This window comes from Barbus barbus, assembly GCF_936440315.1.
Source record: "Barbus barbus genome assembly, chromosome: 49".
NCBI lineage: Eukaryota > Metazoa > Chordata > Actinopteri > Cypriniformes > Cyprinidae > Barbus > Barbus barbus.
The window spans coordinates 16,285,600-16,305,330 of NC_136727.1; the positions used below are offsets into that span (position 1 = coordinate 16,285,600).

General features: G+C 37.1%; 1 protein-coding gene across 3 annotated transcripts; it reads right to left on the reverse strand.

The window, feature by feature from the left end:
* Positions 1-10,235: 10,235 nt before the first annotated feature.
* On the reverse strand, positions 10,236-19,323 carry LOC306867444 (CD276 antigen homolog). 3 transcript variants are annotated; one of them, XM_079413102.1, is made up of 7 exons: positions 19,270-19,323; positions 14,487-14,597; positions 14,251-14,375; positions 13,070-13,116; positions 12,665-12,988; positions 12,441-12,544; positions 11,314-12,343 (listed from the first exon to the last, which is right to left on the reverse strand). In XM_079413102.1, exons 3-7 carry the CDS (start codon positions 14,268-14,270, stop codon positions 12,320-12,322), a joined length of 519 nt encoding a protein of 172 aa, XP_079269228.1. In that variant the 5' UTR covers positions 14,271-14,375; positions 14,487-14,597; positions 19,270-19,323; the 3' UTR covers positions 11,314-12,319. The 3 variants fall into 3 exon arrangements, with proteins under 3 accessions (XP_079269226.1, XP_079269228.1, XP_079269227.1); XM_079413100.1 differs by lacking the exon at positions 14,487-14,597 and having other exon boundaries at positions 10,236-12,343; XM_079413101.1 differs by lacking the exons at positions 14,487-14,597; positions 19,270-19,323 and adding an exon at positions 17,622-18,244.
* Between the last annotated feature and the right edge of the window lie 408 nt (positions 19,324-19,731).

The window sequence follows — 19,731 nt, forward strand, 5'->3', positions numbered from 1 at the left end:
GGCCAAAACAGGAACTAAACGCAAGAAGGATGCAAGGTCACATTAAGGCCATTTCTCAAACAGAAGGCTGCATCCTCTGGAGGTCGCATTTGTAGGCTGCATAGGACATCAAGCCTGGTTTATTTCAGTTAACTGAGCATTACATTCGCGAGTCATAAGAATATTACAACAATTTATACTTAACTAAGAATAATGGTCAAATTTGTAACTGTTAATATTCAAAAATAAGATCATCTTTATGACATATGCAGCCTACAAATGCGACCTCCGGAGGATGTAGCCTTCCGTTTGAGAAACAGCCAATATTGGTCTTTGACAATGAAATACTTCAATTTAATTTATAAGTTGGTCAAGATGAGAAGAAAGACTTTAAGAGAGTCGTTTAAACAATTATTAAGTCAAAATTGACCATTATAAACAACAGAAATCTGAGCATTTAAAAATTTATGCAAGAACAAATTATAGTCCAATTCATACACACAGAGAGCATAATACTCTCAATGCACAAAACAATTTAAAACACTTTTTAAATGTAAATGTCAGAGCTGTGACTCTAATCTTGTTAGCACATCCTGCCTTGAGGTAAGACTTTTGTGGTTTCTTATTTGCACAAAGTGCAAAGCCAGTGAAACATTTCAGAGCTTGTCTCAACACTTTATTTAAAGCAAACTATTCCAAACTATTTAGTTAATAATAGGGGAAGTCGTGGCCTAATGGTTAGAGAGTCGGACTTGTAATCCAAAGGTTGTGGGTTCGAGTCTCCGGCCGGCAGGGATTGTAGGTGGGGGGAGTGAATGTCCAGCGCTCTCCCCCCTCAATACCACGACTGAGGTGCCCTTGAGCAAGGCACTGAACCCCCAACTGCTCCTCGGGTGCTGCAGCATAAAATGGCTGCCCACTGCTCCGGGTGTGTGTTCACGGTGTGTGTGTGTTCACTGCTGTGTGTGTGCACGTTGGATGGATTAAATGCAGAGCACGAATTCCGAGTATGGGTCACCATACTTGGCTGAATGTCACTTCACTTCACTCATAACTGAGAACAAAATATTGCAATATTGTAAAATGCAACTCCATATTCAAGTGCACAGTAATTTCCTGTAAGAGCAGCTCTGAATTGATTTTTGCTGTGATAAGATAGCAATGAGCACGACAGGTTGAAAATGCATTGCAAACTTGTTTATACAATCTTTTACAAAGTAAGCAACATGAAATGAGGGCTACTGAAAAATGGCTACTCATACACTGTTTGTAAACAGACATCTGTTGAGTGTTAAGTTAACTACGCAAACATTTCAGATTCAGTAAATCCAAGAAAATTGGCATTAATATTCAAAAATGTATGTTGGGCTTCTGTTCCATGTAAATTAAACCCAGTGACCCTTATAGCTGAAACTGGGACACATTTAATTTTTTTTGCCAGTTTCACCTTGTGAAAAAGGGACGTCTGGTCACCCTATTCAGGATCTATCAGTTGAAGCTACTGTAGGGTCAGTATCTTTGTTGTTGTGGGTGTTTGTTACTGCGATCAGCAAAAAACTTAAATAGGCCTAAGAATGCTAAGAAAAAAAACTGAATCTCAACACATTAAGAACAACATACATCAACAGTCATACTAATGCACAATTAATGCTAATAAGGTAGAACGCCAACTCACCTATGAACCCAAATACCAGAACAACACTGATCAGACCAAATACGACAGTAGCAGTCTGCCACAATGTCGGCTCTATAGTTTGCACAACTGAAATGTGATTCTGGCACGCTGTAGGTTGAGTTGGGACTGTAAAGAAAATAAAAATTCCTGTATATAAATGCTGGTGTATATGTATATTAGTGTAAGCAATTGCTTTTATGAGCAACATATTCTTAAGAAGAAATAGGTGAAGTATCACTCACTAGTGATCTGTGTGGTCTGGTCTAGTCTGGTGCCGTTGCTGAACTGTGCAGTTCTGTCTATGTTTGTACAGTAATAAACTCCTAACTCATCAATACTGACATTATTTATGAACAGATTATGTTTAGGCTGCACTGAATATTTCTGTTTGAATCTATTATTAAAGTAAAATGTTGCTGGTGGGTTTGAAAAGGAGCGTAATATCAGAACTGGAGGATCTGATAAATTAAATACCAACCATGTCACCTCCTTTAAGTCAAGATCACAGTTTATGGTCACATTTTGACCCAAATCTGTTAGCTGATTTGTTAAAATCTCTGCGACTTGACACCATGTAAGTAGATCTGTGAGAAAAAAAAATAGGGAGTGTTTCAATTAAAATGACTAATATGTTGACCATCAAAAATCCATTTATTCACAACAAATATATGAAAAGATTTTTGTAATAAACTCACAGAGCTGAAACTGTAAGATCTTCAACATGATGCAGTCTTGTTTCACACTGCTCTTGAGATCAAACCTTGAGATGAAATCATTAAGAGAGGTGTTTTAGCCACAACTGTCAGGATTGTGGACTGTCTTGTGTGGGTTTTGCTCCCCTGTGACCCAGTTTTTCCCTCATGTTGATTGTGTTAATTTGATTCCAGGTGTGTCTCATCATCTTCCCCTATTATCCTATGTTTAAATGCCCCAGTCCTTCTGTGAATGTTTGTCGGTTCTGAACATCATTCCTAGCGTTTCCTGTGCCTCCCATGCTCCCAGTTGGATTATTAAAGACTCGTTTGTGAATTCCTCGTTCCGTGCTTACGTGTTCCTTTGGAGTGTGACAACAACAAGCGGATGAAGTCAAAGACAGCAGTCTAAAACTAACTATCCCTGGCTGCATGGCTCTCTACAGAGCCTTTCAGTTATTTTTGTGAAGTGATGAGCCAAACAAGAAACTAAATTAACTTCTGTACAATGGAAACTTCTGTTCAGTGGAAAAGCTGTCACTGGGGTGGTACATGTAACATGTAACATTTAAGTACTTATATTTTCACTTTAGTTACTAATATGTACCTTTTTAATTAATAATATGCAGCCTTCAGGGGTAAATACGATGACACTGATAGCGTACTTAGAAGTCCCATGTATTTATGCACCTTTTGCTAGTGGTCAGCATTAAATACGGAAAAAGGAAAAATGGGTCTAAAATGATTTTTGTCAAAACCACATATGGAGGTATTGCACTTAAGATCCCATATTGCATATAACAAGCTATCTGTCCTGGACAGTAGTGAAGCACCACCTACTCACTGCCCAGTCACTTAACATGTGATCATTATATGGGACTTATTATGAGTAAGTTCACCAAGAGCCTGTTCTGTCTTACGATTTTGATTACTAAATTTGGAATCCCATCACTGTCACAAAACACTCACAGACTCTATGAAAGGTCCACGTGCAGCATTTAATAAGGTAATTCAAAAAACACAATCCTCATAAGACAAAAAGAGAAAAAAAAACATCACACAAGGTGAAAACAAACCAGAGACCAGCAAAAACACAATTCTTCCACACCCAATTCTCAGTCAGCATGGTATATATATACAGGTCATCACTTGCTGCTGGAGGCTGAGGACCACTTCAGCGGAGCAGACAGAGCCGAAGATCATCGAGTAGATGACCACCAGGGTGGACCAGGCTGAACTGGAACAGAGAACATAGAGAAGTTAGTAACAGCCTTGATGGCCGCAATAGGACAGGCAGACAGTTCAGCAATGGTCTCCTTGACCAAAACAGGGCACTGAGTGAATTCAGAGGCAGTCTTTGTGACCATAATAGGCAGGGCTAAGAGTTCATGATTGGCTTCTAGGGCAGAAACTGGCACGACAGGGGATTCACTGATGGTCTCCATGACCTTGTCAGGATAGATGAAGAGTTCATAAGTGGACACCCTCACCACCTCTGGAGGTTCTGCAGCGGATGCCGCCACACTACATTACTGTAGTATAACACATTATTGTAATAATGTATAATGTAATTAGTGTAATACATTACAACAGTAATACATTACTGTATTACTGTTGTAATACACAAATCTTACATCAGCAGACCAGTCTCAGAGGCTGATGTACAGTAAGCGCAAATAAAAAAGACCTTCAGCAGTTTTCTTGGATTTTGGATTATTATTATTATTATTATTAATTTTATTTTTTTGTGGGGATTTTTTGCCATTATAATGATTAGACAGTATTCACACAATTCCGGATGCCCAAAGTGCAACAGTGCTACTGTATATGTCAGCATGCTGTCCACGAGGCTATTGGCGTAAACTTCACATGGATTTTAAATGGATTGATATCTAAAATATTTAATGACAATAGACCCTTTTAGGGCCAACATCACAGTTACGTCACAACGCTAGCTGGAGGCACAACAAAGGGAAAACTGGAAACGGCCCATTCAAACCAGTGCAAATTCGGCTACATAAGGAGCTTAACATATCATCTTGTTGTGATGCTGGGTGCCAGAATTGATGGAGGCTTAAATTTGAAATTTAGAAAACCAGACAAAAAAAAACAAAAACGATGAAAGCTGTGGTTAAACGAGATAAACCGAGCAGACTGGATCATCAAAAATGCTTACGTTTGCAGCGCACACTTCTTATCAGAAAAGGTTAAATAAAGTATTGTCTTTTGTTGTTATGAGTGCATCTAAAGATTTATTATGCATCTCACCACTATGTCGTGTATGAAATAATGTCTGTGTACCTTTGTGTTAAACAACCAACATATGATTTACAATATATGCTTAATCAGTTATAATTGTATATACATTGTTGAATCTTTCTGCCTCCATCTAAGCTCCGCCCACAGAAAAACACAATGTTTACTAACAGAAAAGGGGTCTATACTTAAATAAGAAATAACACTTTTTAAAATGTAGGTATCATGATGTACAATAAGCAATATTTGAATACATAGCGAATGCATAACTATTTATTAAAATATAGTAGGCAATGACCAATACATATTTAATGGTTACAAACACAATAATTCTTTGTTAGATCACAACAATAAGCTTATACAACTCAATGTATGTGACTGTAATTCTCCACTGATACCATAGCTCACTGTCAAGAATCTTCAGCCTCCATTGTGAGCCACCACTGATAACATAAATGTGCATGCTTCTTCTAATTTCCCATGTGATGGGAAACTGCTTGTCATTAAAAAAAAAAAAAAAATGTTATTCATTATAACCAGTGGCTAATGTATACATCTGTTTGCTCGCATGGAGCCATTTCACAGCTGTCCCATTTATTTGTATAGCATACAATATGTCTACAGATTGTTTCAAATCAGCTTCACAGTAATTAACAGGAAAAAAACTGTTAATGAAGCATTGTTATTCAAGTTTGTATTGTGGTCCTAGTTGGTCCTGGCATGATGTGTTTTTGTTGCTGAGGTCTTCACTGGTTACGGACTGGATTTGTGTGTGTTTGACACATGCAGTGCATCTGGAGCAGAGCAATGTGCGCTTCACTTTTTCCACATTTTATGTTAGCCTTATTCCAAAACGGATTAAATTCATTATTTTCCTCAAAATTCTACAAACAATACCCCATAATGACAACATGAAAGAAGTGAAATCTTTGCAAATTTATTAAAAATAAAAAAATAAAAAATCACATATTGTGATTTTTAGGATGCTCATTTTCATATCCAGATATCCCCTCATCACAGGCGGTTTCTGAGATTTGCTTTCGAAGGAGTGGCCTATCAGTTATGCTGAATTATTGATCTTGCCTTTCATTTACATCTGGGAGATAATTTCAATGTGTTTTATCTACACCTTGTAAGGTAATATGTAATTTAAAGGAAACAGGTCAATTTAGCTCAAAGGGAATCATTTATGATTTTATAGGGAATTTGAACAGACTCACTGTTTCACGGCTGATCACTGATTCGGCCAGCGATTCAGTGGACGAGCCGTATAACATCAACTCTGCACTGGATATTAAAATAAAAAATATAGTGAAAACACTATTAAATAGCACAGTAACAAGATCGGCAGTTTAAGACATTAACTTGTAAGCACAAAGCACAAAACACAAAATACTTCTCTTTTCAATATAAATAAGACTTTATTTATATAAACCTAAGACATAAACTAATCTAACACACACATTCACACATTCACACGTTGCAGAAAGAGAGAAAGTGAGGAAAGGATGAGTTTAAGAGAATGAAAATGTGAAATCCCAAGTTTCCAGCAATATGTGCTATTGCATAGACCTGAACAACCAATCACTTATTTAACCCTTGCTTTGAGCTTCTCAATGAGGCTAAAATTTATATTAAATGCACCAGTTCAGTTAGAATCTGGAGGTTACTTGCGTTGCGTTGCCTTTGTGCAGAAAGGGGATTTCCCCGAGGTTGCTGATTGGCTGACAGTTCAGTGGTCTTTAGTAGTGAAGTCTTGGGCGTTGACTGACAAATGGTCTCAGAGTCCATTGCTAGTTGAAGTTTAAAGCAGGTGCAGTCGAAGCTGGCCTTCGTGGCAAACTTAACTTTTGAACACGAAACTCAACGGGAAGAAAAGAAACTAAAGTAAAAGAAGAAACTGAGGTAATGAGACTAGGTGGTGTTTCTTCTCATTGTGGTGTTAAGTAGCAGCTGGCATATAGGCCAGAGCACGCTCAAAGAGTGCTAAAAAGCAGCGTCAAAAAGCGGTGGCAAAAGTAGACGTAAAAAGAGAAGAAGAGGGCAGATTTTATGGTGTGCTGAGTTTTTAAACTCTGCTTTCGGACCCGTCCCAATGGATGTCTTGACCAATTAGAAATGATCTTAGCTAGGGGTGTTGCTCTGTTTCTTCCCCATCATAAATCCTGTATCAGTCACATGGTCCGAATTTTCCCGCTCTAACAAGACTATGATACATTTGACAAATAATTGATTGGAAAAAACAATTAAAGCATGACTTTTCAAACTCATACATACCAGACATGAATATTAACCTTTAAGCTATTCAGTAGTTATTAAAAAGACATACATAATATGCGATTAAAACATGATCATCAATTGTGTGTGTTACATACATGATATGGAGTTATGCATAGAAATTATTAGTTGCTCATAAATCCTTTTAGGTTGATTTTAGGTGCATATGGAAAAGACAGTCTCTGTGTGTAGTTCTGTGTAGAACAAAAAGGTCAAAAGGGGTTTGGAAGGAATTTCAGTCTGGTTCTTTGTCTTGGGTGGGGGGAGACCTACCCAAGAAAGTCTGTAGCTCGTGATTTCTATCACAGATTTACATGTGACGGCAATCTCTTTGACCATCAGTCTTGATTACTTGCCCAAATTTGACAATCTCCTTCCTCAGTTGGAATTATCAATGTGTTCCTTTTGTTTTAATGTTGCAAGTTGCTCACTGACAGAGTTGGTTGGTTTGCTTGCTTCAGACGGCTGGAGCTAGGGATCTGATTTATGACGTCGTCCTGTTTTCTTGGGCCTCTGGAATTTCAGCTCCTCAGGCTTCGATGTTCTGATCAAATCTTAAAATTCTGATCCTACAACCTCGTTTTTTGCTGTGCTTGCATCATAGGCTGAATGCTTGACAAGCTCCTGTCTCTACATCCCCACAGGCCTCTTCATTTGTGGCTGGTGATATCTATGCTCTTGTTCCATTCAAAACTTGATTGTCCACCTGAATGATCTCAAACTTCAAATCTGAAAAATGTTTGGACATTTACATGTAAAGAACAGAAGTTGTCACAGGAGTCAAAGCACAATATTTAAAAATGTAGAAGTGTATTGATAAACTCTTTAGATCTGTTTGCCAGCTTTTCTAAAGGAGAGGCCATGATTTCTTACATGGTCAGTTTGGGTAACTCTGATTTCATTTGAAATTTGTTTGTCCTTCTACCTCTCCTCCTGCTGTCCACTTCTTCTCTGTCCATGTCTTCTTACAGTTTCTTTTCTTGCTCTTTATACCACACCAGTGCCCTCCACGTATCTCCCTCTCCTCTCTTCTTTTTCTAACATCCTCCTCTCTGCTCATCTCTTTATACATGTTACACTCCTCTTCTCTCTCTCATTACACCCCTTTCTCTACCCACTCCACAAACTTTTACACTTTTATACATTTATACAATTCATCTGAATACAACCCGCTGAATAAGAATATGTGCATAAAGTGCATTTTATACATTTATATTTGTACATAATTTTATACTAATAAGTCAATGTGTGATACCAAAGACGACCACTTAAAGACACTGAGAGACCACTTTATCTAAAAGACAGGCCTCTTCGACTCCATAGATGAGCTTTCCATTTTAGAGGTAAATGGAAATCAATAGTAAAAGTCAGAGATAGAGCTGAAGGGATGATATTAAGAGGAAGACGAGGATGAGGAAGCACAGTTGTCTCAGATAAGAATAGAGTGGGACAGAACATTATTCCTGCCTGTTATGGGTCAGTTTTTGACACTGTGTGTTCAATAATAAATTGTGTGTTTATAATTACAGTGTTGGTGTAATAGCTGACAGATGTGGGCTTAAGGTCAATTTTGTCTTTCTAATACAAGCAGTCTCTTTCCAATACAAACAGCGTCTGGAGGAAATGCAAAATGTGTTGCAATCACCTACTGTCCATCACTGGAAAGATATAGTCACTGAATGCATGTTCTGTCAAAGAAGCCATAAATGATCCACGATTTAGCCCAAATAGTCACATCATGAGAAGTTTTAAAAAGTGAGAAGCAGCTAATACTTCTAGGTGCCTTTATATTCTAATATTATTATAGGATTTTTAAACATCTAGTGCATAGTTGAGTAGTGAATTAGCAAAGTAACCAGTCTTAGGGGTAACACGTTACAAGTAATGCAAGTTACAGTTTACTTTTTTAAAGTATCTAATCAAGAATTTTTTTCTCCCGAATCCTATTTTTCATGCAATTCATAGCTGAAAGATTTGTTTGAGCTGTTGTGACATGAGTTTATACTGTGCTTTGAAAAACATACAATGCAATCCACATATACACAGATGTCTGTATTTATTTGTTTTTATTTTTAATTTCAGGTTTTTAATAATTGTTATTGAACAACAGTTGGTATTTCAATTGTAAGTTACATATAATGGCTAATAAGGCCAAAAGCTTTGTCACTCTCTAGCAAAGAGCTACACAAAACAGAAGTGTTAACACAGTGATTGAGACCCAAGTGCACAGTATGTTGTTCAACCATTTGTTCTGTGAGTAGTGCAAAAACAAAACATATTTGTACACAAATATCTCCATATACTGCAGCATAAGCGCTCCCTCTACAGGTGTGCTTGAAAAGTTCATGCCCACTCTGCTAAAAACAGGAAATATAAAATTACAAACCCAATTTAAATTTGTATAAAATGACTAACACCATGAATGAACCCACGGTACACAGTAAAACTGGAGTCCACTTCTCAGTCACATACACATTCAGTAAAAAACAAGTGTTGATTCTTGAGCACTGCAGACAGAAAACAAGATTCAGCCTGACACTTGTGATCTCTTCATCAATGTACCCATTATGTGTTATTAATCTACAGATCATTTCTACTATAAAAACTGTAAGTTGTTGTATATGTAAGTGGAAAAATAATAAATGGTTTAATATCAATATATATATATAATACTGTAAAAAATGCAAATTACCATAAAATATATTATATTATATCTTGCATACAAAATACTAATTCTTCTGCTAGCCAAAAGATACAGGCCCTTGTCATTTCTAGGCTGGACTGTTGCACTGCTCTTCTGGCTGGACAGAAAACATGAGCAATTTAACCTATGATCCAGAACGTATCAGTGTGACTGGGCTTCAACAAGGCCAGAAGTATCACACCTCTCTTAAATCTGTCTACACCGGATAAGAGTTGTGGGCTCTGCATCCTCCTATTTCCACTCGCTCTTACAAGTTTACAAGCCCTAGATTGTTAAGTGAACGAAAGCTTACAGTACCATCACAGAGAGGCACAAAATCACTTTCCAGAACATTTCTGTTCACTGTTCCTGGCTGCATGGGATGTTCTTTCATCCAGAACACCAAATCCCTGACATCTGAAAACTCATGTCTTCTTCTACGAGCACTTAATCCTATCAGAAAAAAATCTGATACTGGAAAAAAATAATAAAATTGCTTCAATGCTTTCACTTTTCCTTAATATTGTACCATTCTAAACTAAGTCTGAAACTTCATATTATGAGCACTTCTTGGGTTTATTTGCCTCTTTATGATGGGTCACTTGTTGTATTCCTCATTCTTAAGTTGCATGCTAGTTCTGTTTCTTAGTCTGTTTACATAGTTTTTTTTTTTCAATTGCTAAGACCAATTTTTCAATACAGAGGTCACTTTCACAAAACTCTTCACACAGTGAGAGCAACCACAGTCTATGTAGCCTAAACTGTGCATTATTTATGTATTTTTAGTTTTGGCACAGAGAAAACATTCAGTGACTGCAACTTTCCAGTTGACCTATTGGTAAGCCCCGCCCCCCTGTGTTACTGTTGCTCCCTCGGACAAACAAACAGAGCTGCTCAGTGTCTTACAATGACAGCTGCAGTGTGCAAACCTTATCCCACGATGTTTTTGCACAATTTTGCAGTAGCCCCTCACTGCAGAACAAAGATCCAGGGGACGGGGTTGGATACACATCTAGGGGGTGGAGATGGGTAGGTTTAGGGGTGCAGATGGGTGGGTTTAGGGATCAGGGGGTGGAGACGGGTAGGCTTAGGGGTGCAGATGGGTGGGTTTAGGGATCAGGGGGTGGAGACGGGTAGGTTCAGGTATATGTAAGGTGGGAGGAGTTGGATCTAGATCAAACCACACCCCCTGGATTTTGTGTTCTGCAGTGAGGACCATCTCCAATTTTGGACACAGAAGTCCACCAAATGGGAATTAAATATTCCATGGAGCGATTTATAAAATATTTTAACATAATTATGGTGTATAACACGAAGCTAGGGTTTACAGATCTCAATGCAAGCGGGAGAAGTCTCATATTACGGCCGGTCATCACGATCGCGGATGACAACGTGCAGGATCAACACTGTTCATGCATGGCAGGGTACGATTAAATTAATGTACATTTAACCAGTTTAATATGGATAGGCACTGAAATATACACCTTTGTTTATGTGTTTTTGACCTACACTGTACAAGATATGAGAACAGTGTGCTATTTAGGTTTGTACATCAGCATTAACTCAACTTTGACGTTTGCTAGTTTTAGCCAGAGATACCTTGCTAAAGCACAAGATAACATTAACTTTCTGCTTGAGCTGATAAAAATTGTAACTTAATGAGTGTATGACAACCAGAAAATGAATGTTTTTGTCTTCATTTGTATTGGGGTTGAATACTTAGGGACATTTTGCTCGTTTTTTTTTTTTTTGGATTCAGGAAATGTAATAAAATAAATTATATTGCTCATCCTCTCAGGATACCTGGAATCAGTGTTACAAGTACCCCAGGCACATCGTTTTTCAATTTTTGAAGCATAAACCCCATAAAACCGATGCGAGCTTCGGATCTTCCACTGTTTCTCTATGGTGCTGAAATCTAAGATGTCCAAGTTCCGCTCCCCATGCAACTGATACTCGACTGCCATTGGCTAGTCTGCGTTCGAGGGGAGGGGCTTACCGATAGGCCAATTACAATAATTCCTTCCTTACTCAGACACAAAAACCTACAGAGCAACTTGCATGTTTACATACTCCTCTCCTTCTACTGTAAAACGTAAGTTCAAAACCTAACATATACAAATTGGAATAAAACAGCAATTTGACAGCAATAACAACATTTTACAAAAGAAAATGTATAATGTTTTTAGATCATTATTTTACGAGGTGACAATCTTTGCTAGTGCTATGGAAGAATGATTTGATTTGAGACAAGAAGTATGAAGTGTTTTTATAGTTTTAGTGCATTTTGAATGTGAAAATAGCTGCTGTGCCAAGACAACATTGTTGCTTGGAGAACTGTGTGAAGAGTTTAGAAAAAGTGCCTCAAGTATTGAGAAATGGGTCCGAGCAAATTAATTTTTACTTTCTACAGCACATCACTTGAGGCCTGGGACTGGTTCACATGAAAACATTTTCACAGCCTTTCGTATACTTAAACTGTATAATGTAATTCTAAAATTATAAAAGAATTCTCACAGTACTTTAACACACGCACCAGAACTCATCATACCTCCACCACAGTAGGTCCTCTATAGAGAGAGCTTTTACATTGTCAATGCATGCTTGTATTTGCACGACTGTGGGAAATGTTTAGATGGGATCAAGGGTTAGCACAACAACAAAGTAATATCTACAGATGATATACAGACATTCCTAGGAACCTGTGCAGATGATGTCGAGTATGGGAACTGGGAAGTGAGCAGTGACAAAAACTCCTTAGAAAAACGCTGTGGCAGAATTCTGTAAAACAATGTTACAGTATTTAATTAGAGGCTGTCACTTAATTACAATATGAAGTACATGTTGATTATACTGTTACGTTGATGAATGAACTTACAGTCAATGAAAATATAATGCCAATGCACAGAATGGAAATGAACATTATAATCATCTCTGGTTTTGGTTTTGTTCCTTCACTGGGGTGTTGTCTTGCTTGTCTCTCTGGAAGATAAAATATTGATGGGGGAAAACTAAAACATGAGTGCATCCCTTTATTAAGTCTATGCAAAATAACACAGGCTGGTATGTAAACATTTTTGTCATTCATTTGGTTTTACACACCTTTAGTCACTAGTTCAACACTCCGGATTACTGATTCCTCCAGGATGTAACACTTGTAGTTTCCTGCATCAGTGTGTTGAAGGTTGCTGAGTTTAATGGAGAAGTTTCCTCTCATATACTCCTCGGGGAAACTTTCAGTTCTGTTCCTGTACTCTGGATCCTGTCCTTCCACAGAGCCTTTACCATTAATAATGGCATACACGTTCTGGCTGCTGTATCTCCACAGCACTTCTGTGCCTTCACTTGTAAGCGGAGGTTCTTTAGAAGAACAAGGTAAAACAGCAGATCCGCCAATAAAACCCACAACAGTCTCCTGCAGAGACACTGAGAGAAAAAGAAATACAGTTTAGCAAACACAAAAGGTAGAAATTTGCTTCTGAAATAATTGTTTATTTTAGCACTCACCTTCATTTGTTAAAAGAAACACAGGCAGGAAATAAAGTAACCACCACCTGGAAACACAGAAATAATTGACATTTCCCTTTAGCAACAAGAAATTTCTCCTACTGAGCTTCATCATAAACATGCGCAGCGAAGTACATGCATTATTTCTCAAACACTCTAAAGGTGCGGTCACATAAGCAAAATTTCACAGGAAAAAAATTATTAATTTTCCCTTATAGTGTAGCGATGTATGAAGCACAGTGCACAGTGAATAACTTTCAAACCAAGCAGCTTTCAATTGATCGGCGAGGTGATTCCACATAACAAACTTTAACATAAGTGAAATCTGCATGTGGAAGAAACTGAAACTTATGATCACACAAATTCCTTTTGAAATGATTGGAATTTTGCAAGTAATGGTGAATATGAAAGTAAACTTAACAATAAGTAGCATTCATGATCCATGTTTTGTAACACCAGTTGCTTTGTAATCCATGTTTTTTTAATACCATCGGTTTTGTCCAGGCTCAGTAAATGCATACACAGATTTCATGAAATATGGCAACACAAACCTTAAATGTCATAAAGTTTCATCATGTGAAGTGCAAGAAAAATTTTGATTTGATGTAGTATGTTAATAAGCGCGCTGATCTATATTAAGGCTTTTGTCTCAGATTTACAGTGGCCGAGAGAGCTCAACGTGCTGCAAATAGAAAAAGAACCAGCAAATCAAGAAAACATCTTCATCAGTTTGACAGCAGGTGCTGCAAATGCTCACAACACAAACAAATAAAGAAACACACTGCAAATGCTCACAACACAAACAAATAAAGAAACACACTGCAAATGCTCACAACACAACCAAATAAAGAAACACACTGCAAATGCTCACAACACAACCAAATAAAGAAACGCGCTGCAAATAAAATTCTTTATTTAGTTGTGTTGTGAGCATTTGCAGTGTGTTTCTTTATTTGTTTGTGTTGTGAGCATTTGCAGCACCTGCTGTCAAACTGATGAAGATGTTTTCTTGATTTGCTGATGCTTTTTCTATTTGCATGTGTTTTCTGAATTTGCAGCTCGTTGAACTCTCTCGGCCACCGTACAGATTGAATAATTGACATTTATATTTACATACATATTTAAAAATATGCTTTGTAAAATGTCCATTAGCTGGCCTATGTAGAAACATCATACTTTACCTTCTGAGATTTGAGTCCATGTTGACAACAGTGAATTACTGTTTTTAACACCAGATATACACGTTCAACTTGCAAAACTAGATGACGTGACCATTTGGAAGCAATCGTTTTTATTACGGTAAATGCTGGAATCATAAAAACAAATTCATTATACATTCTTCTGAAACAATGAAGCAACTCAAGACAAATACGTGGATGTAAAATTAAGCTTTTTGTATTAAATCAAGGTTACTCACCACAAACAAGCCAAATATGTACAGTAAACATGTTATCATTAATATTGATCTCATCATGCACAGCCATCTTATGTTGGGGACGGCAAACAGCTTCTGATCAGGTTAGTTTTTCTAATTAAAAATATCAAGTATTACAAATATAACACTGCAGTTAGCCAATGTTAGCCAAGGCAAGCAACATGTTTTGTAAGCTTGCAGTACATACACATACATGCATATCCTGTATTAGCTAAAATTTAATGCACAAATAAATGCACAACTGTCTGCATTTGTTGTCTGCGTCCTACAGAGAATGTGAAGCTACGTATGTCACGCCGCGTTGCATGCTGGGCCGCCACCACCATTTTGAAAGGATCGCCCTCTGCTGCAAATGCTGAAATTAATATGGATACCTTATCTTTTGTTTTGTTTTTGCCTTTAAGTTAAATGTTCACATTCTTCATTGGTTCGTTTGCAGGGAAGAGAAGCTATTTTATCACATCACATGATAATTAGATTTTTTTCTATAAAGATTTGTAGAATTTAGTTTACTTTTGATCTGATTACCGTGAAAACAGTGTAACCCACTGGACGCTTGCTGCTTCTTCAGCCATCATATGGTAGGCCTATATTATCCAAATAAAGTGTTTGTTCAACAAGCTGACAGAAGTCGATCCATTTCTTTGTTGGAAACATTTTAAAGTATAATTGTTGTCATTGTAAATATTAATTTTTCCATGGCCACGGAGGAGAATCATAGATTGTGGGTCACATTCAGCAGAGAGACACAAGCACACTGTTATATATAAACAGTGAAAATAAATGAAAATGCTTAATGTGTAAATAAACGCGTTGTGTTTTGGGCTTATGTGCATATCTGCACGTAGTATATGCTTTACAATTTTATCTTTATCACTGTCTTGGTACATTAAGCCACATGAAGTGTTATTAGTGTTACGCGTTTTAAAGTCCCTGTTCAAGTGCAAGTACTCACGAAGGTGATGTTAATTATTAAACCAAACAAAATCAAAACTTTCAGAAACACGCAGCAATATGATTGTTTTATTGAGTGACAGGCAGTGGGTTTAATTGGTGGCATTATTAATTGATTTACTATCCGGCGTCTTCTCTGACCTGCTTCCCTTGGGGTTTATACACTTAGAAAAGGCGAAAAAATGCACTGCATTGTCCAGTTTTCTCTCAGAACGAGTTACTTTTGCAATTCTCGATGCAGCATGAATGACAAATAGGCCTAATGGTGACATTTTCCACAATCACGACAGAAAATCTAAATTCTGCCCTGAACTCAATAGTGGCGAGGCAGCGAGATCCTCACAATATGGCGGATGAACAAAGCAGTTTCCCAGAACTCAATGCGACGTGACGTCAGCTTCACATTATAGTACCCTCTGTATAGACTTTTATTTTGAAACGTTTCACACATTCAATTTCACTTTCCCCAGAAACACATGAAGAAATGCCTTGCTTGTGCTGAAGATAAAATTCACTCATCTGACTTTTACTAGACAGGGGTTCTCTGTCAGGGTTATCATAATTTAGATACATGTATAGAGTGGTCAGCGGGGTAGAGTTGAAATACACTGGATCAATTGTAAACAATGAAGAATCCTATTGTGTCAGATGCTGTCAATGCCACATGTGACATTAATTTTGGGTTTTGCTTCATGTGTCATTTTTGATTGGTTCACAGTGTTAATTACTTTCAGGTGTCTTGTTTCGTGTCTTTGAATGTTCTGTTACGGAACAGAAAATTATCAGTAGTGTGTAACAAAGAACAAGAATTAAAGGAGCATATATTTTAAGACATTTTAACATTTGAAATTAGCTGGGTAGGCTACTTTATGAGTGTTTATGTTTCAACTAACTACTATAATACTGACATGAGTACAGTTTAAACAAAAGTACTTCTTGTCTTTATAAACTTATTGTGAAAAAAATCGTTTTATAAAACATAGCCCACATTTCTACATCACAGTTTTTTGTGTGGCAGCCTAATATAAAGCAAAAAGTGTTCCAAGTGTAGGATTGATCCACCTTTCATTATCTAAATCAATCATTTAAAATATACACAGTAGCCTATATACAATATATTAAGTTAAACCATATTTAGCTTATTACAAGGAACTTGCTCAACTTATTTAAAAATTGCCATTTTGAACAAAAGAGATGTCACGTTTCGCACAGGGCATGCCCCCCCCCCCCCCCATTTTTAATTGGCAGCGGCTATTTGCACTAAGTGCAAATAGCATATTTGTTTAGTGACAGATGCTATTTACACTAAGTGCAAATAGCTAGATTCTATTTACACTATGTTAAAATAGCAAGATTTTCTGCTATTTATACTACTTATTGCAAATAGTGGCAATTATCTGCACCTCAGTATTGTAGTACATTATAAAACAGTACGCAATAATAACGTACTGAGTGTAAATTATAATTTTAATTCAAATTTATTAAATGGATGCCACCTTATTGGGACAATAAAGCCCTCCCTACACCCTAACCCTACCCAATACTTTATTTTCAACTTTTTGATTATTTCCTTCAGTTTTATTGAAAATAAATGCCTTTCTGATGCGATATGAGATTTGAAAAGGGAGAAAAAAATGTTTGGCAAAAGGTGGGCTCGAACCAGTGTTAATTTTGGCAGGCATTTTTGATTTAGTCTTAGTCTTTATCTTGAGACGAAAATGCTTAATAGTCTTAGTCACATTTTAGTCATTTGAGTCTATCATAGTTTTAGTCGACGAAAAGTCATTGCATTTTTGTCAACTTTTAGTCATTACTTTTAGTCAAACTGCAGTTACCAACATTTATTTTGGTAGCTATTTTATATGTAGTCTTCAAACAAAAATAGTAATCAATTCTTCTCTCTTTAGACCAAATCAATTAAGCTTAGTTATGAGAAATTTGAATCAAGGATTGAATTTGGAAAAACTGGAATAAATTTTAATTTTTTGGTAGAAATATAAATTAAACTCATTTTTCAGATACAGTAGGTTTACTTAACAAGTATACATTTATTTGACATCTTTTGTTGGTTAACATTTATGACAGATAATTAGGAATGCTGTCCATTTAAGACGGAAGGTATGCATCTAATAGCCTACTGACATACATTCAGCTTTCACCCACCTGTTTAAGCTCACTTAAACCATAACCGACTGTATTTCCGTGAGATGCTCTACATGAGAGACATTTGGACTGCTGTGTGTGTATTTGAGCAATGAGAAGAGATCGCGCGCTGTATGAGAACTGAAGAAGTGGAGCGCGCGCGAGAGAGAGCACTTCTATCAGCGCGTTTCCGCCTATCGCACCTTCACTGACTTTAAGTTAATTGACAATGAATTGTGTCTCCCGGGAAAAACGGGACGTCTGGTCACCCACTCCCTAACCCTTCAGGTGCTGAGGCCATTGTTTCAGATCGCTATAGTTCGCGTTTTGGTAGCCTATCCGTCCACTGCGGCTGCCATACTGAGACTAGATATGCAAACGCACCTTATCCAATGACAGAGACGCACATTTTGAAAGACAAGACAGTTAACTTAGCCTATAGGATGTATTTTGAATGTCCAGTAGTCCTCAAATAACATTTTAGTCCCGTCTCGTCTTGTTAAGGAAGACGCGCATAAATTTCGTCATAGTTTTTATCATCAGATATTAGTTTTAGCTCGTCAACGTCTCGTCTTAGTCACAGAAAAAAGGTTCGTCGACGAAATTAACACTGGCTCGAACTCGGGTCGATCGCATCAAAAAGCATGCGCCTTACCAAAACTGATGTTGAAATAGCTTATTTTTTTAATGTTGACTAACCCAATCACACGTCAGTGGGCGGAGTTTGTGTAAATAGCCTTTGCCAACAAGATGGGCTATTTGCACTTAGTGTAAATAGACACTCCGTATTTAATATCAGGTTAATTCGTCCCCCGCACTTTTTCGGGCAAGTGTGTTGGTTTTCAAGAGCCGGTGTGAATAAATATAGATTTAAATTCAAAGAGACAGGATAGACCTGCTGTTTTATTCGGACCCAGAATAAGTAGAGATGAACATCACGGAGCGCTAAACGCTCATTACATGCAGAGTGTGTTTCATTCATACTCGAAGCCGGAGGACGCTCTCGCGCAGACAGTGGCACCATCAAATTTCTAATTAGAATTATTTAAAAATCAGAAAATGTGATTTCCTGGATTCTTTCCCCCCATTCTGTCTCTCATAGTTGAAGTGTACCTATGATGAAAATGACAGGCCAAGTGGGAGAACTTGCACAATTGGTGGCTGACTAATTATTTTTTTTTGCCCAACTGTATTACATTTCTGTCCCCCTCACTTCTGGAATGATGGCTACACCCCTGCTACTGGCACAGATCCAAAACTTTTTGGGGGTCGAAGGGCGTCGTCCATTTAAACAGGAGCGCTCCGAAGATGGTGTGATTTCGTAAAGTTTAAAATTTATAATATTAACCTGTGAAAAATGCTGTCCATAGGGTTAGGGTGATCATCAAAAGAAATCATTTGCATGGGTACTATATAATTTGCTTCATAAAACAAAGGGCATGCACAATGAGGAACAGCCGTTTTTAGTTTTACAAACTTTTTCCAGATTTTAAAACACACTTACTGAAACAGCCATGTTAAAAACGTAAATAATGCATGCGTTTGGGAGCGTGCATACAAACCGTTTGGAAATTACGTTTAACAAGAAAATTTTATTATCTCCCTTATACATCATTTACGCTTCATACGAGAATAATATAAATATGCAGCAATAAAGAATGCGACAAACCTTCAGAGAAATTAAATGTTATCCGCTTCTCAAAAGTGAAAGTAGTTTCTCCTTAGCCCCTCCCAGTGTTCACATGCAATACTGTGGGATTCCAGTGACCTTTCATAGAAATAGCCTATATAAAGATGAGGGGTTAACTGAGTATGCAGTATAAATATCACTGTATCTCATTGTTGATTGAAGAAATCCATGTTGCAACTGCTTATGTTACAACCACTATACCAAGCTGAGCTTTCAAGAAGTATTCAATTAAAAAGTGTATGAATATATATGGATATGTATATAAATATAAGATATTTGATATATTTATTCAAGTGATAACTGAGACAGCTTTGACCAAAGTTATATGGTATAATAATTACAAGAAAGTTAATAGCCTACACATGGGCAAAGGATACACTTGAATAAAGTTACAGTTATCACTTGAATAAATATATCAAATATCTTATATTTATATACATA